This window comes from Achroia grisella, unplaced genomic scaffold (genome assembly GCF_030625045.1).
Source record: "Achroia grisella isolate CSIRO2021 unplaced genomic scaffold, CSIRO_AGI_Agris_v1 utg402, whole genome shotgun sequence".
Lineage (NCBI taxonomy): Eukaryota > Metazoa > Arthropoda > Insecta > Lepidoptera > Pyralidae > Achroia > Achroia grisella.
The window spans coordinates 5,529,535-5,555,728 of record NW_026712841.1 but is presented as its reverse complement, the minus strand read 5'-3'; the positions used below and the strand labels follow the sequence as shown (position 1 = coordinate 5,555,728).

Below are 26,194 nucleotides of genomic sequence, written 5' to 3'. Positions count from 1 at the left end.
GCATCAATATACACTACAGGACAAGAATAGGATTATATCAGCTAAATTATTATTATTATTATCTACGATTTATGGCAAATTAATTACGAATTAACCACGATGATTTCCAGAGGAAGCCCATTTAGTTTGTCTTGACAGTTGATAGGCTATATTATTTATTAGCAATATGGTCTACTTTAACTTTTTCAGGATAGACAAGAACTCACTGCTCTATTTATAAAAAAATGATTTATGCTTTCCATAGTAGCAGGGTACAATTGACTATAATTAAAAAAAAACACAATTTTTCTTTACTAACATTGGGGAAAGTTTATCAATATGGTATATACTTAGTATCCCTGACTTTAGGTTCCCTTAATGAGCCTAGTCATACCTATATTTGTTCTGCATAATAGAATAGAATTACTGCCGTCAAACCCAACCAGATTTCTTAGGAGAAATCGTTACGTTACTCTCCTCGTTAAAAAATATTGTTTGTGGTGTAAGGACAGGACAGGAGGACATTGTAAAAATACTGAGAAATTCGATTGTATAATTTCCTTTTGAGATTTTTTTCATTGGTAAAGATAGCAAAATATTTCCTTTTCAATAGAATAGGCTTTTACCTAATAGCTGTAATAAATACAAACGATTACTAAATAGGACAATCATATAGTAATGCATTATTTACTACTAGGTATCTAATTATTACAATGATAGGATAGGCATGAAGTTAGTTTGTCAGCCTAATTATTTATTAAAAAAATATGGGTATATATGAAAATGGTATTTTTTATACAAACTACGAGTATTGTCGACGGAATACACAATTTTTGAACACTACCAAAGTAGGGAAAGTGAGTCCCGTGCTATTAAAAACTGTGTTACGGCAGAGTAATGATTCCCGCTCGTTGTTCAAGGCTATTGAATTCAAGTAATTAACTACGATGGTTTTCGGGGAACTGCGTGGAAGTGAACCAGGTATTATTGTGACCTCATTAGGGTCATATTGCGACCAAAAATTGGGAGAGGATTGACATTAATGAGAACTACTCGTAACGAATGGCCTCAATGCTAGTAATGTCATGTCAGGTTGATCTCCATGCGGTCCCCCCTGTAAACCGTCCTTGGTAATTCCTGGTGACTGACTTAATTTTATTGTCATCCTATCATTTTCCACTGGTGTACCAGCAGCGTACTTATACCGTTAGTGCAGGCGAGTACACCACACCTTATAAATTTAAAAAAAAATTGGGCCTAAAAGTTCTGATTAGTGGCAATTTTTTCTCTCTCTTCCGCTTTCGTGCCTCCGGCCAAATAATTAATAAACTGCGATCCATACGTAATCCAAGACTTGTTAATACAAGTGCATTATATAATTCCCAGCTGTCCCATACAACTTTTTAAAGAGATTATTTAATTAGGGAATATATGTCGTAATAAAAATTGGCAACCCTTCCTACCTACCTACTTGGCACTTGCCACCCTATTTACTGACAGAGCTGATGAACTGACAGCGAATACAAATTAAGAGAAATTTTGTTTCATTCAATCTGTCATTTACTCATCCAAATCAAAATGGATTCATGCATTGAGTATCAAGTAGTAAATCACGAATTTAACAAGTATATTCCTGTTTAAACGTCACCACAGTGTTTATAAACACGTGTTTAATTTGTTGAACTCATATAATGGTCCAATCCAAACAGTGTTAAATCTAATTACAATTCAAAATGCGTTTGCATCTCTAGAAAAAACGTCGCGTCAGCTTCAAAAAGGTCAGTAGCTTCTATATAGTATTTGTAAATGTAATAATAATGTACTTAATTCTAGCCACATCTTCCTTTTCGGTCTATAAAGAACTACAAGTTTAAATCATAAAGCGTATTTTTTAACAATTACTTTCAACCGGCTGATATTCGTCCAAGTTGCTTAAATATGTATTGATTTTATATTTATGCATAAAAATAGTGTGTATTTATCGCGGTAAATAGTGATTTCATTATAAGATAATGTGGTACGAAAGTGCGTTATTTACTGGGTTTTGGTAAGGCGGTGAGTATGTAATATTTAAGATATTGTTTTCGTCAGTATCCACACCATATTGTTTATGTGTTGTGTATAAGAATAGAATCCATAGTTATTTTAAGCTCCACAATATAATTACTATTAAGTTGCTAAAAGTGCTTGAAAAATGTTACAACTTGGTCTATGACGTTATTTGTGTAATAGTTGAAAGTCAACAATAATCAAATTTTTGGACAAATTTTTGGCTCCAAATATGCAAGTACCTGGAAAGCACCATGCAACACAATGTACAGTACTAAGTACTTGCCATTTATTGACTATACATTCAGCAGAGTAGTAAAAAGGTTTCGTTTGTTTACTTAATACTGTCATCAGTATGGATACTTGTTAGGGAAAATATCAAATTTATCCAATGGTTAAAAGTTTTTTTTATAAATAATAATATAAATATTGTTCCCGCTTGTACTAGTGGTATATGCTATCAGGGCCGCAGTAGAGGATAATAAATCAATTATTCCAAAATATTATGCCAAAATTAATGAGGGATTAATAACTATTGTTTCCAGAGTCAGGCCAACTACCATGTGGTACCACCACATGGTAGTTGGCCTGACATTGTATGTTGTTGGTAGTGAAGCCACTACTTCCCATTGCTGGAGAAAATGGCTTGTTAAAAATGTGGACTAGTAACTTGATTGTTTCCAATGTACCATGTCACTTTGACCTCCATTCTCCCTGGAAACTATTGTTATAAATTGATCAATTTAGCATCATGGGCTAACTGACCTCATCTGATACTTATCTTTTCATCCTCTCAGATGCCAGTGTTAATAATGACACAGCAGGTGCACCATTAAAAAATCTCTGTCTGGTTAATAGCCTAATAATTTCACTATTTAGGTTTAACCATGATAATTTTGACAATGATGGGTACTTTAAATATTGCCATGGTGTTGTTCATGTCTATAGGCAATATAGTTAGATATATCTCAAATAAAAAAAAACTCAAGTATACAAACTGAAAGTATGATTATTGTTGAAAATTTAAGTTTAGAATTTAGAATGATTGAGAAATTAAATTTAAAATAAGAGATTTTTATATTATTTCTCAACAAATGCTATGCCTATTTATTACTAGAAGTATATCTGCCCTAAAATTTAACTAAGTAAAGCATATTGTTTATAAATAATTAAAACCTTATGATTGTTATTGTGCTACAAGATATAAACATTTTGCTAATCATTATTAGCTACTTTCTGATGGATCCACACAACAGCACAACAACAACACAAACTTTGCTTGGGGTGCACAAAATGCATAAGGATTATGCTTATAATCCTTATGCACTGCTTAGTTTAGTTTTGTTCATAAGTGACACAGTATTCCAGATAGGACATAACGGACAGGAAAGAAAAAAATAGAAAAGATGAACCACCAAACCATTAGAAATATAACTAATACACAGGATATAAATGTCAAAACCAGACATCAGAAATGGCCCTGGGTTGGCCACACATTATGTGAAAAGGATAAATGGGGAAAGGTTAATAACTACTAGGTACCCAAGAGAAGGACAAAGAAAAAAGGATGATCAAATAGAAGATGGGAAGATGAATTAGAAAAGCAGGGAAACTATGGACCACAAACCCTCAAGACAGAACAGAATGGCAAAGATTACTTTGGTTGGAAGCAAGCAGACAACCAAGAACATACAAGTATAGTGTGAAAGGTAAAAAAAAAATATGTAAGAATAAAGGGCTATAATAAACTTGGATGTCTGCAGTCAACAACGACCTCAAGCAATGAAATCATAGAATTGGTATCCAGATTGAAGATGAGACAACTCGAATTAAATAACTATATAAACTAATAACTACAATGCACCATCTCTGCATGAAGAGTTAAGCACAGCGGATCGCACATTTTTTGAACAATCTAGTTTTCGCATTGTTCTTATTGTAAATGTGAATGTTTGTAAAGTTTTTTGGATGTTTCTTACTCGATCATGCTAAAATAACATTTTTTATATAATAACAGTTTCATGCACAGATGGAATGTATTCTAAATCTTAATTCACCTAGCTAAACTGGGATTCAGCAAGTTTTAAATATTAGGACAAATAAAAGTGATTGCTACTACTTGTACTTGATACTGTCTCGCTTAGACCAAGAAACAGATTATTGGCAAAATAATTTATTTGTATACTCGTAGTATATACATTTTCAAGTCCTAAGGTGTAGGTAATCTATACCACTATAATTTACTTTATTATTCTGATTGTTTTTTTAGCATAATTTTGGTACCGTGACAGAGACCATCATACAACTAGTTTAATATATCAATAGATAGATCGTCGTAGTATCAATATTCATATATTTATAATGTTGTCCAATGTAGTCCAATTGTTGTCCAATTGTTGGACATTAACACCGGTGTTCGGGAGGTTGATTTTTGTATGCAATTCTGTGTTATTTTACATCAATTTTGTCAATCCTTTGGTAGGCGTACAACAATGGATTGATAGAAGGATGTACACTACACAATAGTGTCCGTATCCATCTTTCTAATATGGACTTAAAGCGCGAATACTTTGTATCTGAAAACAAAAGTCTTATCCGAGTCTCGAAATGGGGAAGCATAAACCGTACTGTACACCTTGACTGGGACAAGAGGTGCCGTTCCTACTTTATACCGTTAGCATCCTCGCGATTCGGACTAATCGTATATCCTCGTTACTTAAGCGAATAGCTGAGGTGTAAAATTTTCTCCTACCGTAATTATCCTGCGATGTTACAACTTAATACCGCAGTAAAAGCATCTAATATTGAAAAACAGAACACTTTTGTTGAGGCAAATGGTTCGAATATAATATATATTGAAGCTTGCTTCGCAAAGGCGCTTCATGGATGAGAAATAGCAGGCAGAGAGATATTACCGAGTAAGGACTCATGGCAAAAGAGTCCTCAGGAATGGCATGCATAAGATTCATGCAAGAAGATCATTTATGTTGCTGATAGTGTACAGTACACTGTCAGAATTGAATCTGAAGTCTGATGAGGCATCAGTTTCTTTATAATTTCAGTTACGTAAAAGCCTATCATCCGAACTGCAGACCGCGTAAATACATGGTCGATTTAATCTGGAAAGTTTTAATTATTTCCATATTCTGAAGTGGTGAAATTTGTCATCTATCCATGAGATCTAGATAAATTATCGGGTTTTTATTCTATCTGAGCGTTACCTACACCTTGTATATGTATAGGTAAATAAATGCAATCCAGAGCTAAGACTTTTTCTTTCCTTGATACACACAAGTGTTTTTTAATAATATACAAAAGATTAAAAGTTCATGAGAACAGTGTTGTCCATATGTAAGCTTTAATTAATTAATTGCTAGTTTATTATTAATTGTAAACATATGTCCCTAATTTCTGTTAAATAATCGCACAATCTCTTTAATAATATTGCTAGAGTGATAGCGAATTCCAAATTTGTCATAGCATATTGCATCGATAAAGATGTTCCTAGCATGTAACCGAGCATTGAGTAAGTATCTATTTGTTTGTAATACAATGTATAAGCTATATTTAATTAATATTGGGATGCTTTATTGATAGTCAATGATTTAATTTCCAGTTGGGCAAGATTCAAGATTGAAAACTGAAGAATTTCTTATTAGTGAAAAATAGTTTATGACAGTTTAATGATCATAAACTATCAAGTGTAGTGTTACAAGATGGAACTTCCAGACTGTCCGCCAGGTGCAGAAGGATACCAGGACTCTGTTGTTGAAGTAGCCAAGAAACCTGAAATAGATGATAAATGCACCAAGGTAAATACAGTTTAAAATATCATATATTAATACACAATGGAGTTAAATAAGTAATAAATAAATACTGTGAAGAAAATGTTTTTTATAGAATTTAACGACAAGATCATAATTGGAAATAAGGTTATGTTAAATAATAATTATGCCGAAAACAACTTAAAAAAAAACGGAAAAATGCTTGATTGGAGAACGTATTGTTTAAAGACTCCAAAGTCTTCGAGTATTATTACTATACTCTCTTAGGTATTTACGTAATAACTTTTTTAAGACTTGGTAGAAAAAAAGTAGGTTCCGTTCTATGGGAATTTGCGCAGGGGCACTACTGTTGAGGTTGATTAAGAGCGGGTTTTAATAAAATTGCGGGTAAAAATAAAGAAGATGCTCTCTCCCCTAGAATCCTATGCTCATATACCCCTCCAAGAAAATATATCATTTTCTATAGCGGACACCGGATACGGATCAGGTTCGCTGTGCTTGCGGTTACAATGCTAATTTAGCATTCCCGAGTTTTATGTGTAGTTTTCTAATATCTATTCTTGTCTTATAGGTATACCTCTTGTAATTTATCCTAGTATTACTAATTTTCCTATAAGATCAATCATACATTCTTTTTTTTTACTTATTTTACCAAATGAAACTTAAATTAGAATATGTGAATATTTCATTTAGATAAATAATATTTCCTCAAAATAGTTGTGTACTAAGTTATTTATTGCATGTATTTTATAGCAGAAGAATTTTTAGCTTCATTTAATTTATTAATTATTCTTATTAAGAATATAAATGTAACTCTGTCTGTTTGTCGTATTCACGCCTGACCGAGTGTACCGATTTAAATGAAATTTGGTACACAGAAATTCTAGAACCTGAGAAAGGACATTGGCTACTTTTTAATGCAAAGTAGGGGTTGAAAAGGGAGATGAATGTATCGCCGTTTTTAAAGCGAGAATCTAGAAGTTTATTTTTAGGTTATTGATTAAATGTAAATCAATATACCATAAAAGAAAAACCTCTTACAGAAGTATAATAAAATAGGGGACGAAAGTTTGTGTGTAATTTCGTCATTTTTGAAGCTAAAACGATGAAAGTTTTTGTTTGATATTTTTGAATTACATTAATAAATATTTTTTCTTTATTTGAGTCATTGTTTTGTTTATTATAGTATGGTTAAAAGTAGATTACGTACGAATTTAGTTAGACGTTTTTACATCATTATTATTATTTGTTGTACCCAAATAATAATGATGTAAAAAAAACTATTGTTAGATAGATAGACCTAAGAACGGTAATTCCTTTTAGATATTTTGTAATTACGTACAATCACAGTACAATTTTTCTTTTTTTTAACCCAATTTAAATAAAGTAACTAGATTTTTGTTTATTGTTTAATCATACATAAAATACCATTGTTGTCAGTGCGTGTGTATTTTCGTAATACGTAGTTGTCATAATCTTTTGAGTTGTGTATCATCATTATTATTACATAGTATAACATAAAGTCGCTGACGCTGTCTGTTCCTATGTTTGCTTAAATCTTTGAAATTACGCAACGGACTTTGAGGACGTTTTTTTAAATAGATAGAGTGATTCAATAGGAAGGTTTATATATATAATACATGTACACACGTGCGAAGCCGGGGCGGGGTAGCTAGTATTTAATAAACTCATTGCAGTGGAAGACTGCAAATAATATTTTAAGGTATTTATACTTAAGTTCCTTGTCTATACATCTATACATATAATTAAGGAGTGTCTGTTTGTAATATTGAAATAACCGTTTTTTACTACATGCATATGAATATAAATACGGTATATATACCAAAAAAACATTTTTTTACAATTTTTGTCTGTCTGTTTGTTCCGGCTAATCTCTGAAATTAACGGGACTTTCTTTAGTTGGTAGCTGATGTAATAACGAGTAACATAAGCTACTTTTATTTTAGAAAAATAGAAGGTAATTTCCGCGCGGACGAAGTCGCGGGAACAGCTAGTTTGTAAAATAATTAAAACCACTATCTAAGGTCTCTATTCCACGCGGACGAAGTTATGGGCACAATTTGTATTCAGTACTAAGCGTAATAGATAGGAAATGTAGCATTATATTCCCTCTACCCTACGTTATTCAAAGCACTTCACTGACTGACAAAGATTGCTGTCGACTATAATTTAACTCATGTAAGGTCATAATAATAATAATATCCATATACAATTCACACAGAGCTATCTAGTCCAAAGCTAACCAGAGCCTGTAATATGGATATTATATCTATAAGATACATTACACGAGTGCGAGGAATCGAACCCGCCACACACGGAAGTAAAGAGGCTTGTTAACGAATACTCCCGAGGCCGTTAAATGCAATATAACTAAAATAAGTTTGACCGGTTAGCTCAACGTAACGAAATCAACAAGAATTTTCGAATGATAGGGTAGATTGCTAACTATAGTGTCCTCGTTACTAAAAATATCCTCACTGTAATAAATATTCTAAAATACTCTTACAGAAAAAGCACTATATTGATTTATTCATTAATTCTATATCAAAGTTCATCGAAGTAATATTTTATGCGACAGGGATGTGAATCAAGCATAATTGCCTGATGTTATATGTAGCATTACATTATCTCACAGTTCTAACTAATCTTATCTAAGTTAGTTGCTTTAACAGAACTATAATATGACGAATCACGTCGTCGTCTAGAATAATTGTGATACTCATATCTCTACCGGCTTTGGAACACCTAGGTGTATGTAAAATAGTTGGCAGCTGCGGCAATTCGTACATAGGTCGAATTAAACGAGCTGTGTCGTATGGTATTAGATTACTCATCAAAGCAGTAAAAGACAGTTAAAAACTAGACTGTCATAGCTGAATACTTAATAGAATCCCTGGATGGAATTTCATAAGATTAAAATATTGTATACAGAACCATTGAATTTATCATTATTAAATTTCAATAGTGATAAGACGGTTTGAAATTGTTATACATATTATGTACACGACATGGAATTAGAGTTAAGTTGGTGTACTTAAAACACGATGAGTCTAAAACTAGACAAAGCTTCAAAAAGTCAAAGTGCTACAGTGAATGTGTTTGGTCCTACCGACTCCTACCTATAAATTGTTTTTCGGTAGTAGTGCGTGCCGTCTACGTAGAAAACGGCCAAGAAAGCAGGTAAACAGATTTATCTGCTCGTAATAATTGTTTGTAACATCTTTGAAAATATGTTTAAATGATTAATCTATATATTAGAAACCCGATCACAACTCTCCCGTTCCGTTCCCGGGCTGCTCGTATAATGCCCTTTTTGTCATAGTCACCATTCATATGCCGCCATCTCGTGCACCACTACTCTCGAAAAACCGGAAGTGATAACAAATATCGTCTTGTTAATAATGTTCAAATACAATGATATATGTATATTTAAATTATGTTATTAATATTCCCTTTATACTAATAATAAAGAACGGACCTGATTTTGTTATGAGGAAAGTAAACTCTTGAACTACTGCACCGTTTGAAGAAATTATTCTATTCTTTAGAATAATATACTAATGACGATATTTATATCAATATAGCATACATAACTTACAAATTATTAAACGGTTTCATATTGTTTCATTTATATTCCGCTACTGTCATAATTACAAAGTTATAGAATAAGGCAGGCCACTAGTAATAAATAAACTTTTATTATAATATGTATATAATAAGAGTTTTAAGGCGAGTTTCATACAGTTCTTTAATCTCCAAAATTACGGTAATAAACGCGTGATGTAGTAGTATGTTATATGAAAACGATTGCAAGCAAAACAATGCAACCAGAATATAATTGCTTATGATTTCTTAAGTAAGTTTAGGAATAACTATCGGAGTATTCTAAACAATTTAACAAGACAATTGCGTGTATACTATTTAGTATACCGACTATGTACTCGTCTGTGAAAATTAATAATATAATAAGTGAATAATCAGTCATGACCGTCTGATTGTTTAAGTTATAATATCTTCTTGGTATCGCAGTTTGGTAAGTATATTTCAAAACACAACCTATTTTAAAATATATTATATATAAATAAATCAATAAAAAGAATACTTGATCTGTTTTATTTGTATGGAATTATCCCACTTTATTTTTGTGGACGGAATAAGACAGGAATTTAACCATTTCAACTGTACCCACGGCTTTGTTTTTGTATATTTTTATGTGTATAATTTTCTTAAATAATAACAATAAAAACTATTGCCTAATATTACACTTTTTTCTACAGGCTGAGCAAGAGTTTCAAGATCATCTCAACAGTTTGAAGATCGAAGTAGAAAATGGAACTAAGCAGTGCATGGTCCAACGACGTGGTCGCGATATCTCCGGCAAGTGGATATATTTGTGTTTTCCTTGCGCCGTCATCTGCAGCGGCGAGCCCGTGTTGCAGGTACTGTCTATGTTATAAATTAATTAAAATTTGTTACCGATAGAAGTTAATTATCTTAGAGTTTAAATAGGTTGAAGACAGAAAAATATAATAAGGATTGGGCAGACTTTTCTTTCTTCAAAACTGTAGGCATTGGTATTTTTGAAAGAGTGATTTCTTTTTACAATAACTACACGTTAGTTATACTCCTGTGACAAATCAAATTACTAATTAATCGATAGAAATTTATTTTTCTTGAGCTAGTACAACACTTTACTGTTATATTGAACGACAGAGAGAGAGGAAAACTGACAGTGTCAGTCTTTATTCGTAGTCTACAATAGGAACAACCTTTAAAATATGATCAGCATTGATATTTACCTCTATCTAACCTATTACATTTATTTAAATTACTGCCCCATTTCACAGTTTATGTTAATACTATTCCCAAACTATCATATTGTATTGCATTATTTGTCAAAAATAATGCAATACAATGTGATATATTGTACTATAACTCCCTATTGAAGAGTTTAATACAACACCTATTTCGATATGATTTAATTATACATTTTCAAAGTTGTCAGGTTTTTTAATGTTATATTAATATTTTATATAAAAATTTCAGACTCATTTATCGGGAAAGAAACACAAAAATAAGTTGATCAATCAAACTAGGCCATGGCCTTTAAGCATATTTACCGAGCATCCTTATGTTCGAAACGAGAATGGCACTGGCAAGCAACATGCAGGTACAGTTTCATGATGGGTTATTTATTGAAAAGCTTTTTTTTTCGGACTACTCTAAATCTGTTGGCCGCAGCTGGCCTTTACAGCTTCACCGGACTATAGGGGGGAGTGCGGATGGCACTCCAAACCTGCGGAAGGACTTATGGAGCGGCTGAAGACCAACTCCTGCCTGACGGATACGACTCTAGTCTGAGGGCAGGGGACCGGGACAGGAGGACCCTATCCCTAGCAGGGCTAGGGGTTCAAACCTCGGCTCAGGCCGTCGTAATATTGATCCCCGTTTGAATTGGACGAGTGATCGATCGGAGGGGGATTGAAAAGCTATTAATAAATAAACAGTATGAGTTATCTAAACACTATCTGAATCTGGAAATCTTATGTTATCGTTGTATTGACTCAGGCAGGTGATTATTAACAAACACTACCAGTTTGTTAAGTCACATGCACGGGTACCTCAGTTGCAGAGCAGAGCAGTAAGCTTTGTTTCGGTTGAATTGTGAGGGTGATAATTGTGAGGGCAGTGAAATTACACTATAACGAGCATGACATCTCAGTCTTCTGGATTGGTGTCGCGGGTGTCACATCATTATGCAATGTTTATGTATATAGATGAAGCTTACCACTTATCATAGGTGGTAGCTTGGTGCCATTACAATTACATAAAAAAAAGTTATCATCTGTTTTTATAAGAGCATCAACATAATCATCACTGCAGGTCCTTTCAATCTAAGAAGATTTTGTTTATCATTACTATACTGAATAATGGCTTCTTTTGGAGTTTTTTAGTGCTTTGTTTGCTAAGTTGTCTCTTACTTTCTAACAACATCATATTACCTTAGGGCTGTCACCTACATTACTCATTTACTATAGGAGTTAGGGTATTAAATTAATTATATGTATGTATTTAGTGGAAGACCAACAAAAACTAGATTATCAAAAAAAAAAAACAACCAATAGAACCCATAAATAGATGCCAGTGTAGTAATAACTAATTTTCATATTAAACAGGCAGACTTTTTAAATGCATGATGTTTAGAACTTATAAATAATATGTTACTTATAAATAACTAATAATGGGTAAGTTAACTACTAGGCAACAACGCATACTAAATAAGCACTGTAATATTAAAGTATATGTATACTTGTTGTAGTGAGCGAAGAAGTGATTCAGAAATTATCGGATGAAGTAGACTACCACAACAGGAAATTGTCCGACTTAGACATTAAATACGAGAAGTACCGCAACGTGCAATGTCATATACAGGATAATCTTGATTCCATAAAGTAAGTATACATATATTCAAAATTAATAAAGTGCCAGCGACTTCGTCTCGCAGGATTAGTACTCCAAGGTCACATCTATCTTTATAACAAAAATCAAAATTGTTTCTGCGGTTTATTCGTGAAGGCATAACAGACGCACGCCAGAATAGGGCAATCGCACTATCTAGTCACAAGCCGAGATTCTGTTATAGGTACTAGACCAGTCGTCTAGTACCCATAACGCAATAGACTAATATACGTATAAAACACCCAGACCAATACTAACAATCATACTCATGAATACAAATTGCACTGTGCTAGGAATCGAACCATTATTACATTACATTGGACCACCGAGGCCGTCAAATAGTAATAATCATTCACATAAATCGTTTGTATAAGTGATAGTGAAAAGTGACATAGCAATAGGCAAGGAGCAACAATCCCCGATTATTATTATTAAAAAGTTATGTTATATTTTTGCGTATTACCATTGAGTTTCATGGGAAAAGTTGGTCAATTATAGTATCTATATTATGTTTGGGTGTTTAGTTTGTCTTGTTTACCATACGACTATACCGTTTAAATAAGATGGCCTTTCTAGTTACATTAGAATTACATTATTTTTATATTTTATATCACACGCCAGTCCGCCAGACTATTAACATTTGATTTATTGACTGTGTAAAATCTCTTGAGAGGTGATTCTCCATTGATCCAGCCTCCGATAATTCAACTCGGCTATTCCAGCTAGATTATTGAAGTCTGGTAATTAGAAATTTAAAAACTAGCTGTGCCCGCGACATCGGCCGCGTGTTATAGTGATCCTGATCAAATAAAGAAAAAATATTTAATAATCAAACTAAAAAAAGCCTAAGTAAAAAGTTTCATCATTTTAACTTCAAAAATAACAAACAATCCATCCATACATCAATCAAATCCAATTCATACAAACTTTCATCCGCTGTTTCATTTTACCAGTTTTGTTTAGGGTAACAATTTTACATACTTTGAATGTCATATTTATTTATATTTAATCAAAAGTAAAAAAAATGGGTTCCAAGCTTCGAGCTTTAAAAACTGATGATAATTTTTAGCAACCGTCCATCTCCCCTTTCAACCCTGTTAAGAATTGAACCTGCGTTCAGTCTTTCATATAGTTTCTTTGCTATTGTGAAATATGTCAAATTATAAAAAGTAATAAATTTATATAAAAAATGTAGTATCGGCTACAAACCCTTTTTTCGCATTAAAAAGTAACGTAAGTCCTTTCTTAGGGTGCACGTGCGAGTCTAGCGTGCTTTCGCAATTATAATATTAGTAAGGATAAATAACTTTAGGTCTTACGACTAAATTGATAGTGACTTTTGGTCAGGGTGCCGTTGTTGGGCGTGGAGTACCTCGTGGAGCACCCCCCTGAGGAAGTACACCATGAGCCGTCCTACATATGCACACTGTGCTCCAAGCAGGGCCACCCGCGAACTATCGTCAACCATCTTACCTGCTACAGTCACCGGTTCAACTACATCGTAAGTTGGTCATTTAGAAAGAAAGAAATATATATTTATTTTGGCTCATACTAAAAGAATCATATAAAGCAAACATAATATTCAAAATATAATAAACTTAGTTTTATAATTAATTATTTAAGAAATACAGCGGCGACCAAATTGGTAGCTTTGTGTCTGGGTTGTAATGCCCAAACGCTGATTTTCAGTGGAGCCAGAGGGTGAACGTCGTGGTTACTGTATCTTTTTTCATTTGTTTTTTGAGATGTATCAATATACATATATGTATACCGATACATCTTTGATGGAATGATTGTTTTGTGCAGTCGCTGCATTTCCCCAAAGCGCATTTGCTACTGGTGCGATTCCGCGGACAGACGGACTACCGCGAGGCTGTCTCTGTCATACTCCACCGGCTGTCGCTCTGTATCCAAGACAAATACGGTAGATTGAAGCCTGTCCACATCGATAAGCAGGAGTACGAGAAAGAAAAGTAAGTTGTTGTCTCTTTACTCACTCTTTGTTGATTTAAAAAGTACCTGTTTTTCAATTTAACCGTATTCACACAACGTTATGACCTAAGTGATTTACTACGTCATCTTACGCCGTAAAGACATGATTTCGAATGTAACAATCACAAAAAAGTGTGTCAGCTTATATTTCTGACTTACTTTCCGATTATGGGAATATCGCTACATATAAAGCTACATACGCTCTAATGCTCTAACTTGCATTTCTGTCACGTTGAATTTAAATATACTCAGTGAAATATGGCCATGGTAAGCGTCGTTTCTCGACCGTGTTTCGACAGTTGACAATGTCTCTGAATGTTTCTTTTGTCAAGTTAAATGCTTCTAAAAAAATTTTTGTTTGCCAGAAGAACATATTTCTTTTAAGTTGTTTTGTAACACTCTCACTTTGCACTCTCCTTATAAGAATGTTGGGATGTATTCTGTTATTACCTGTTCTTAGTTTTCTTGTATAATGTAAATAAAAAAAATATGTCAAAGACTATACTTCTATGTGTGTGTGTGTCAAATACACCATGTTGTGTGTGTAATTGTCTTTTTCTTGATTTAATGTATTTTTATGCATAATTTAATAAGAAATATTAGCATTCTGTACAAGGAGTCCTCTATATCAATTATAAGTGAAAGAAACATCATACTCCTCCGTTAATAAAAAGAGGAACAAAGTTTTTGCTTCACACATTAATGTAATGTTAAATGATTAACCACTAATTAATTGTAATATATACATTTTTAGAGACCTTATACATCAATGGATATTTAAAGGAGAACACATCACTGAGAAACCTGGATGCACATTTGAGGAGGTGGTAGACACTGATCTGATACATTCAATTGCTCAAGGACGTAAGTTTGTATTTTATCTTTTTTTATACTACTACTATGGTATCAAACAATCATACAACCCATCTGATGGCAAATGGTTACCATAGCCTATCTACGCCTCAAACATCAGAGATGTTACGTGCACATTGCCGACCTTAAGAAACCTTAATATAACCATAATATAGAAAAAACCCCATGTTGTGATCTCGTGAGAAAACCTCGGCAGGTAGTTCATTCCACAATTTAAGTATACGCGGGAGGAAGCTCCTCTGAAACCGCACTGTCCGAGGCCACTTAGGTTCTAGAGTGTGGGGATGAGTTCCTTGTCGATGGCGAGCGGTGTGCTGGTAAAAGATAGCCGTACTCATCATGTCGAACAATGCCCAGAATACAGTCCTTAGTATAATTGTTAGAACGCACAAAGCGGAATGAAGTCTCGCATCAAGCTAAGTGGTTCAATACCGCATTGCTTATTACTATGTTTTAATGTTCATTAATTAGTCATTTATAAGACTGTTTTTTGTTTCAGAATCAACTAGAAATGACAGGTAACCTATTTTTTTCATCGTTAATTTCAAAATTAGTTTCTGTGATGCTACCGTTACGTTTATATAATTAGTTAATAAGTGAAGTCAGGTATTAAGTATTTTATAGTAGGCACTGGGCTACTGGACTACCTGGACTTGGTACAGAAAGTGACTTTAAACTTATTTGTAAAATAGATTAAAAATGGTCTAAACGAGAATTATATAATATTTACTTGGTAATTTATTCATACGCAGCAATGTGTCTCATTATATCAAAGTTAACATAAATTAGTTTATATATAAAATAAATGGGAATGTTAGATGTAAGCTACAGAATAAACGTACTCGAAATTGTTTTCTCTATTGTAGTCTTTGTTTTTTGGACCCGATTTTACTTGATTTTATACTTTCGTGTTTAGAACACATTATTGATATAGTGAATCGGTTTTTAACACGAATACTTTTATGATAAATAACGGATGTTTTTATTTTTTGATATTTGTCAGGGTTTTTGACAAGAGGGATCCTTCACCGCCCGTGGTTGCAGCTCCGACAAAACCCAATTATGTGAGTAGATATATAAAATATCTAGTAAGCTAAATATAGACTTGATCGTATGGAGAATATAGATTGGAATAGTTGAAAAAATAAAATATGCCTAAAGAAAATGAACTAATATGATTTAAGTATACATCTATGACATATTTCTATAATATATAATCTTCAATATAATTGAGGTAAAAGATTTCACAGGATTCATGATTAAAAAATTAGGAAGAGTAGGAATGTGAGAAGTATATGTGCTGTAATATTACAAAGATAGGATGAGTAATGTTGTAGTGACAAATATTGATATTTCTGTAGTGGCAAGTAATCTAACATGCTACCTGATTGACATAGATGAGACAATGAGAAAGTCTGCGTCTGGCAGCAGCATTGTGCTTCGTTATTTTGACCCTTTGAAATATTCGTACTTTGCTTCAATTACTAAATAAACAACCAACCATTCAAAGATATTATTTCGGCCATCTGGACATGGCACCATCCTTAGCAATAAATTTATTAGTGTGTTATTATATTTGTGCAGCGCGGAAGAAAGGTGGCAACACAGCAAGGTAACAGCGATCTCTCGCTATCGGACATCAGTCCACCGAACGAAGAACGGACTTTTCGCAGGTACATGTGATTTTTTTTATATGTTAATAACGATGGGTCACCTGATATGACACGATGAAGGTATAAGGGAGGAACGGGAAGACCAAGACACAGCTATATCAAGCAGATCAAGGAAAATGCAGTCGTGTCGTATCAACAACTAAAAAGATTGACGGAAAATTGTGGAAAATGGCAAGAACTCCACCGACAAGAGCACGACTCTTAAATTATGAATGAAAGAATTAACCTCAATACATGTTATATACCATTTTCATAATACAGATCTTTTACTACAAATCCTTAGTATTAAAATGTAGCATCATTTTAATAGAAACCCCGGAGGAAACAAGACAGAAATATGTATATCAAGGGCTATAAAAAAATATCAGTCATCTTTACATATAAATAAAATTGGAGTGTCTATTTGTAATATTGTAATAACGGTTTTTTACTACATGAATATAAATACGGTACATACACCAAAATAACATTTTTTACAATTTTTGTCAGTCTGTTTGTTCCGGCTGCTGATGAAATTAGGAGTAACTTAGGCTACTTTTATTTCAAAAAAAACCTTTCATTTTAGAAGAGTAAAGTTAAATTCCACCTGGACGAAGTTGCGAGAACAGCTAGTATTTCATAATAATGTAATTCTAGTGTTAAATCAATGCATTATCATAACAGAATAGACTAAAAGTCTTATTGAATTGAATGACAGAAAAGTAATAGTAATAGTATAGTAGTGCTTTACTTTCCTTAATGTGAAGATGATCATTAATCCATTTTTATCGGATAATAATTGTAAATAATTACGATGATAAAATAATTGGGATGAGTCTAATATAACTTACGATGTTGTTAAGAATAGAATAGTTGTTGACAGTTACGACGGTCGCGGGTTGGATTTCTCGCAGGGTACAACCATTTATATTCATGAGTATAATTGTTTGTATCGTTTTGTACGCATATATATATATATATATTTATATCAGTAGGCGAATACCAATAACACAAGCTCTGCTTAACTTGGGACTAGATGACGCCGTTTGAATTCAACTGAGATATTATTATTAAAATAATGTTTATATATACAGAGACAATAACGATGTCTACGAAAAGAAACGTTACGAACCGTATCCAGATAGACGCCGCGACAGGCCGTCCCACTCGCGAGGGTTTTCACCCACGTGTGGGGAGAAAAAGGTAAGTGTATAATTATACTATCACCCATGCACTGCTATAAAAGGCATCACAAGATCCACTAAATAAGTGACATTCATGAATGACGCTTATGAAAGTGTAAAAAAGGCTAACATATTACTTCAAACAAATTATTAGCATATATGGTATAATATATAGATATATTCGTTATTTCATTCAGATAAAAAATAGTCTGTTATTTGGTATTACATTATTAATATTAGAGAGAGATAGACACATTTTTAATTTATAATATTATTACGGATGTAAGTAGTATTAGCTGAAGTTAATTTGCCTAAAACTTTGTATTTTTCAGCCAAGACCATCTAATTATGAACATAAAGTAAAAATAACGGTGCAAATGTGTGAGAAAGTTGAAGAATCCGCAAAGAAAATACTTGTGTACCACGAGAAAAACCCAGAGAAACATCCACTCTATCCTGAGGAATGGAAGAAATTCTGGAACAAGCGCTACAAGGAGATACAGGCAGGTTAGTTGTCCAAAACCATTCACAAGCAAACAATATTTACAAAGTATCTACCTTGTACAAGTTTTCTATATTAAATATAACGATCTACCGACATAATAATTAAGCCTCCATTTTTTGTAAAAAAAAATAGTAAAAAAGAAATTGTATTTAGGTGTGTCTAACAATAGTCTTAATAACCATAGTATAAGCTTTATTTTGTTTGGAATTGTTCGAATTTGCACAACTCGAGTCGGGTCTTAATAATTAATTTTTAATTTGCGTTAAATAGTGTGATATATTTTGTCAAATTACGTGTTATTTTAGGGAAAGTATATTTCATTACTTTGTGTATTTATATTATTTTGTTTAATTCCGAAAATTAAATTGTGTGTTATAAAAATATATTTCAGAGGGCAAAGACCCGTCCAAACATGATTTTAAACCGGAATGGATATTGTACTGGACGAATCGTATGAAGGAGTTGCATGATGAAGAGGTTAAATTGCAAGTAAACGAGTTATATCGTAGAATGTGTTTGACACCGCCGGGCTTTTCACGCAAGTCCCCTGAGTCTCAAAAGCTGCAAGACAATAGGAGGTCTCCAGACTTCAGAGGGAAATCACCCGATCTAAGAAGGAAGTTGCCTGATCTTAGAAGAAAGTCACCTGATCCTAGAAGGAAGTCACCTGAATTTAGAAGAAAGTCACCGATTCCTAGAAGGAGGACACCAGACCGTAGAAGGAGATCGCCGGACCCAAGGCCTTATGATCCTCGGCGTAGGTCGCCTGAGACGAGAAGACGTACGCCGGATTATCGTCGAGAACTTAGGTGAGTACAGCTTTCTTCTAATATATAAAATTATCTTTACACATTATATTTTCACAGTGTTAATTGCCATATTTCATAGAAACGGCGTAACCGATTTTTATGAAATTTTATATGTGTTCTCAAAATCCAATAATTCCAAGTTCTAAAAATACATACAACCCTAAATTTTCAGCCTTCTACCGTCAACCCTTATTTTCTAATAAATTCATACTGTTTGCTAGTTTGTATTCACATATATTTTAACTTCAAAATGTACAGTTACATTTGTTTAAAAGAGAAACAGGCAAAATTTATGCTCGTTTGTGTGCCGTTGGGACAGCTTTCCAAATGAATGGCAGAATAAAAAAAGTATCACTATTCCATACTATCATTCCACAACTGACTTTAGAATACACTATCTTAGTTGGCTGAACATTGATCAATGGAAATGAATTGTTTTAGATCCCCGGATGGACGTCGACCGCCGCCGAGGCGGACTCCGGAGCGGCGACGCTCGCCGCACGCCCGCAGTCCCGTCCACAGGTCAGTACTCACTACGACATGAAACTAGTATATACATACAGAACTATTTGTTCAACTTTGTACAATATTACAATATCTGAAAGAGACGATGGCGAAATAACCATATACCGACTTATTCAGATCAAGACCTAGTTTGGTTCACAGACGGATCCAAAATAAGAGAGCAAAATTAGGGGCAAAAATGGCCCAACCGGGCCATGAACCCTTCTGTGGCGTGCGTCGTTGCTTAAACTGCGACATCTTAAAATAATAACTAAACAGGCAGCACTGAATCACTGGCAGAATATACTATCATTAGTATATCGAAATGCCTAATAACGGGCTACTCGAATCAGTACTCCAAGAGACTATTCCTATTGAGTAAAAACAATACATGTATCATAATTGGGGTCGTCACTGGACATTGCAAATTGAATAAACACATGCCAAACTTAGGCCTGTGCTCCACATCCTATGTGGTCGTAGCCCATTCAAGCATAAACGAAGTATGTCCTATAAATAATATAAAATATATCCGATAAAAACCATCGCTCCTAAGAATATCTTTCAATTTTTGTCCCTGATGGGTCTAGGTAGTGAACTTTGAAAAGGGGTGATCTATGTAGGTCGCAGTGTTACAGGTTTAAGCACCTGACAAAAGCGTAAAACTTTTAGTAGTGTACAGTAGTAGTACAGTATAAAAATACTTTACATCCCGAAAGATAAAGTTAACAATTCTCAACACTGGTATGCAAGAAACGAACAGTATATAATCTTCTTTTTTTATTATGTGACAAGGAATTTCTGTCGAAAATTAGAAATCATGTACTAGGAAACAGTGTCTATTGGATAAATAATTGCCAAGTTGTATGTACCTATAATGTGTAAACATAATGTATGCATAATAGACGAAATAAATGAATAATTATCGTTTTGAGTAGTGTCTGTAAGCAGCATGTAATATTTTAGAGGGCGGAGCCCCGCGCGGATGCACATGCGGCCGGAGCCGCGCCGCAGCCGCAGCCCGCTGTCACGGCGCGACGCGGTGGTGCCGCTCCGCAATCGCAGCCCCGTCTCCCGACAGCCGCAGTCCGAACATGAACGCAAACAGTATGTCCACTTTTGAATTAGACGGTCTAGTGGTTTAGCGCACCGCTTTATTTGCGATGATCACGAGTTCGATTTCTCGCACGGTGCAAACATTTGTATTCATGAGCATGATTGTTGGTATCGGCTGGATGTTTTCTAAGTATATTATGTAGGTATGTATTTATAATAAGAAAATCTAAGTATTTATATCAGTTGTCTAGTACCTATAAAACAAGCTCTGCTTAACGTGGGATTAGATGACGTCGTGTTTATTTTCCAGGGTTATTTATTTACTTATTTTAAATTGACTTATGGGTCGTAATTTCGTTCGAGACACTTTTGTGCGGAGTGTAAGTGTGATAATATGTTTACCGGGGCGAAGGGAAGACTTTAGTCGCATAATTGGGAGTGCAAGTGAAGCATGCTACATGCTTCACTTGCGTAACTAATAGTAGGTAAGCAAGTGTTGGCATGTTGTGTCTATGATTACAAAAAATGTTAGTTCCAGAGGGCGCAGCCCCGCGCGAACGCACATCCGACTGGAGTCGACGCGCCGCAGCCGCAGCCCGCTGTCGCGGCGAGACGACGTGCAGCCGCTCAGGAACCGCAGCCCCGCCGCGCGGCCACACCTCGCGCCCTCCATGCAGACCGTGCTCGTGTCCGACGACGAGCTCAGGCCGTATGTACATATTCGTTTGTAACCGTTCTATGGGTGTAGCTACGATGGTGGCCATAAGATGGCAGGGTGGAGCATAGGACATATAGAATTCATCAATGTGCTATTGACAGCGGCTATTATTAGTATTAAATCGTTAGTAACGAATGAGTGACCTCTTCTTGTAAGTTTCTTAACAGCCTGATCTTTACTGAAAGTTGCATAACCTTACAATCTGTATATTAAGCCATCGTCCAAAACATTTTAATAAAACAAGTAAATTTTCGCACTATATTGTTGGTAGGTATTAGGATAAGAAGTAGGTAATAAATATTTTTTAATCTCCACACAGAGATGACGGTATATCGCCGTGGAATTCAGACAACGATATAGAATCGCTGGGGTCGGTCTCTGAAGTACGGTCGGTGCGACGTCGTTCTCGCGACGGCAGCGAAATATCGCGGGGGTCGCGCTCGCGGCACTCGGCGCACTCGGTCGCCACCGGCGGCGCGCGGCACGACCTCGGGCCCGTCGAGAACGTGGTCGCCACGCTGCGGCTACTTGTCGCCCTCGAAGACTACCTCGGCAGTCTCGGGCCCAAGATACTCGACTTACTTACCGATGCACTCAAAATGGAAAAGGTGCGTATAATTTGCGTACTTATTTACAATCTATTGGTAGAAAAATCTAGTAGGTGTGGTAAACAATTAATCGTAAGTTATATACTAAATGGACAAATTTGAAGAGCATTATTAAAAATACCTTTAATAGACTTATTTTAGTCTACAAGCTGTTTTTTAAATATTTCGAATGATTTTCTTAATTCGATACAATTAAAATTAATCTATTGCACGTTTTAGTTTTTATGAAACAGGGAAAAATATGGAAACATTTGTATTCATGATTTTTATGCATCGGTCTGAGTATTTTACATCTATATAATGTAATTTACAATCTTATATATAATATAAAATTCTCGTGTCACAGTTTTCGTTCCCATACTCCTCCGAAACGGCCTGACCGATTCTCATAAAATTTTATGAGCGTACTGAATAGGTCTGAGAATCTGCCAACATTAATTTTTTTTTTATTTTAAGACAAAACAACGTTCGCCTGGACAGCTAGTATACATATATATGTATTTATATCAGTTGTCTATTACTTATCACAAGCACAGCTTGTGATAAGTAATAGACAATGTGCAATTTAACACTAAATGACATTATGTAAATTGTCCAGCGGTATTATTATTGTTACAAGATAACGACCAAGAAATATTAGATATAGTGTAAAATAATAATGCTACATCTGAATAAAAGGCTATGCATTATTATCATTCAGGAGAAGGCGAACTCGTCGGAGGATCTGCTGGACCGCGAATCGGCCGTGGTGCTAATAGAGACGGCGAAGGAGAAGCTGAAGGGCGCGTCGCAGGCCGGCCTGGTGGCGGCGGCTGCGGCCGGCGCGGTCCGCGCGGCCATCGTGCGCGCCGCCGCCACGCTGCACGTCGCGGACAAGCGCGCGCGGCGCCGGGACCAGGTGCCCGCAACCCTCCTTTTTTATTTTCTTATGGCCTTGGCACGCTGGTGAATTTGCCAAGGACAGAAATGTATTTATTCGTGTAGATTAAGGAAAATAATATAATAGAAATTGTTGATGCATTTGCCAAAGAGAATTAGAAATAATATTTATTCCTGTAGTTTCGAAATAATATTTCCTTGGGTTACGAATTTAATTTCGTCAAAAATAATCCTTGTAAATTAACTTAAGAAACCGTGTCTTAATTGTTTTACTCATCCATCACTTCACTCTTATATCCATTCTCTCGCCATTCGTGTTCGATTTCAATAAATAATTCAGTTAATACATTACTTTACATACCAATCCCATATTTAAATAAACTTAATATAAGCACTTTTGAATAGTCATATCTTATCTTTTTGATTCTACCACTCATTCCAAACGCAGACTCATCTCAAGAAATCAGTAAAAAACTGGCGGGTTGCTCTTTTAATTAAATGTTGTTCAAAATTACATTTCTAAAAGTTTTGTGTGAATACAGACTGCCTAAATGAAAAGTTTAAGAAACTTGAACCCGATAAATTATGTAATTAATAATCTTATAAAATATAAATCAAAATTGTTGCTTTCCAGAAAAAACCTGAGGTCAAAGCCCCTGAAGCAGTTCCAGTAGCCGGTATTGGCGAAGTGAACCGTGAAGAAATAGCTCAGCAGATGGCCGCCGCGCTCATTGCCCAGGGCAAAACCGATGTCTCCTCAGAAGAGCTGGCTCAACTGGTAGATGCTGTAGTAGGCATGGCTGAAGCGAAGAAGAGAGAATCCAATAAGAACTTTGAACAAACAAATATATCTGCAAAACCTAAATATTCCTCGTCCTTGCAGAGTGGAACTGCTTCCGCTTTACAAATGTTACAGTCGGCATACGACGAGAATGATAAAAAGTAAGTTAAATGGACATTGAACTTAAGTATATATATATTAGTTATATTATAACTAATAAATTAATATATATTATACAGTAGAATAAATTATATTTAACTTTGCATGGTATAAACAAAGACGTTGCCGCTGTTTTTAAATTCTTTAAATTACCAACGGATTTTCTTGTAGTGTTCTGCCATAGAATGCATATTATAGTACAGAAAAGCCGAGAAAATAATTGATTAAATTTCTTAATTTTTAGGTGCATTAAATGAAAATTATTTACTGTAATTAATCAAATCGTTTCATATATAGGACCGAGAAAGAGGACGTACCAGACGCTATGGATGGTCTATCCGATTCTGATCTCGAAACACTGCTCAAAAACTTTAACGATCTCTCGGCGGAAGAACAACACAGCCTCATAGCTTACTTGAAGAAGTTGGAAGCTCGGGAGCCACAACGCGTGGAGAGACTGCGGCAGTACGTCAGCGCGGCCGCGGCCGTCGATACTGTGGAGGGCGTTACACACAAACAGAACGACGACAAGCTCGTCACTATAGAGAGTGATGACGATGATTATACAGTTGAAGAGGTAGTTTGAACTGTAATATTTGTAAATTCTTAAACTAATATTAATACACAATAACGTGGTTGTGAACATAGATCCTTATTATTATTTCAAATTAGGGGTTAGTATTAATATATACATTAATATATTAATAATTTCATACACTTTAAATGCTAAAAGAAACTAAAACTTTGTTAATCATTGTCCACTATCACTTAATATTTATTTGAACCATATTTAACTATTTATTTTATTGCTTTATATGGCAGACTAATATTTTATCTCACCTACAAATTATACGTGTATGTATCACAGGTATTTCAGTCGGCGACTCAAAAAGTAAAGGAAGATCAAATACGTCAAGAGATGGAAATAGTGAAAAAATCTATTGAGGAATCAAAAGAACCAATTCAGGAGAAACCTTCAACCACCCCAGTCGCAGTTGTGGATCTTACGAAGAACATATCTTCTGCCACGGATCTCTTAGCATTAGTCCAGGCGAGTATACAATCAACCACTACACAGGTACCGGCGGTTACATCCCAAGTTGCTGATGTAGTGGCTAGTAGTCAGCAACCTAGGTCATTTGGCGACTTGCCTGAACCACCTTTAGTATCTTTAGAATCTATTGCAAGCAATCCAGAGACACCTTCGCAAAACAGTGTTGCGAAACCGCTGCCAAGCTTATTACTTAATTTTATGAATGCTTCTACCACAAATGTACCCCAGAATGATTCATGGAATAATGCGTCCATGCAAGTTGGCAGAGATTCTACGATTCAAGATAGGGGTCCTATGGGTCAAATTAATAGAGGACCCTTGTTCCAAGATAATCGAGGACCAATGACACAGGAGAGTAGAGGTCCTATGGTGCAGGAGAGTAGAGGTCTTATGGCGCAGGAGAGTAGAGGTCCTATGGTGATGGATAACAGAGGTCCTATGATGCAAGATAATAGAGGTCCTATGATGCAAGATAATAGAGATTCTATGATGCAGGACAATCGAGGACCTACAATGCAAGATAAAAGAGGTCCTATAATGCAAGATAACAGAGGACCTATGATGCAAGATAATAGAGGACCGTCAATGCAAAGTAATAGGGGTCCTATGATACAAGATAATAGAGGTCCAATGATGCAAGATAATCGAGGACCTATGATGCAAGATAATAGAGGATCTATGATGCAAGATAGTAGAGGACCAACGATGCAAAGTAATAGGGGTCCTATGATGCAAGATAATAGAGGTCCTATGTTCCAAAGCAATAGAGATCCTATGATGCAAGATAATAGAGGGCCCCAAATGAGAGGCACTGGATATGGTAACTTTGATTCAGAGTCTGATTTCAATCAAGGGCTCCCTAGAGGTAATTTTAATAACATGCAAAATAATTACGACAAACAGTTTGGTGAACAGAAAAACTTTAGAGGCAGAGGAGGCGGTCGAGGCCCTAGGAGAGGCCGCGGCAGGGGATACTATTAATTTGGTATATGTAACATAATAAAGTGAAATATGTTTATGTAGTGTTTTAAGAAACTCAATAATCTAGTTATTGTAACAACATTTTAGATTTATTATGAAATAAAATAAATGTCATAGTTTATATATAAATATATTTTTTTATTTAT

At 34.8% G+C, this 26,194-nt stretch overlaps 1 protein-coding gene across 1 annotated transcript; it reads left to right on the top strand.

Moving 5' to 3' along the window:
• The first annotated feature begins 1,684 nt into the window (after positions 1-1,684).
• Positions 1,685-26,150, top strand: LOC131844365 (uncharacterized protein CG7065-like). Its single transcript, XM_059193229.1, has 22 exons — positions 1,685-1,757; positions 5,645-5,840; positions 10,112-10,273; positions 10,881-11,004; positions 12,154-12,286; positions 13,641-13,794; positions 14,100-14,266; positions 15,040-15,149; positions 15,658-15,676; positions 16,162-16,222; positions 16,743-16,831; positions 17,905-18,013; positions 18,327-18,501; positions 18,891-19,308; positions 19,750-19,830; positions 20,779-20,919; positions 21,401-21,577; positions 21,906-22,194; positions 22,895-23,092; positions 23,708-24,015; positions 24,311-24,590; positions 24,882-26,150. The coding sequence occupies exons 2-22, from the start codon at positions 5,745-5,747 to the stop codon at positions 26,046-26,048; spliced, it is 4,458 nt and encodes a 1,485-aa protein (XP_059049212.1). The 5' UTR covers positions 1,685-1,757; positions 5,645-5,744; the 3' UTR covers positions 26,049-26,150.
• The last annotated feature ends 44 nt before the right edge of the window (positions 26,151-26,194 follow it).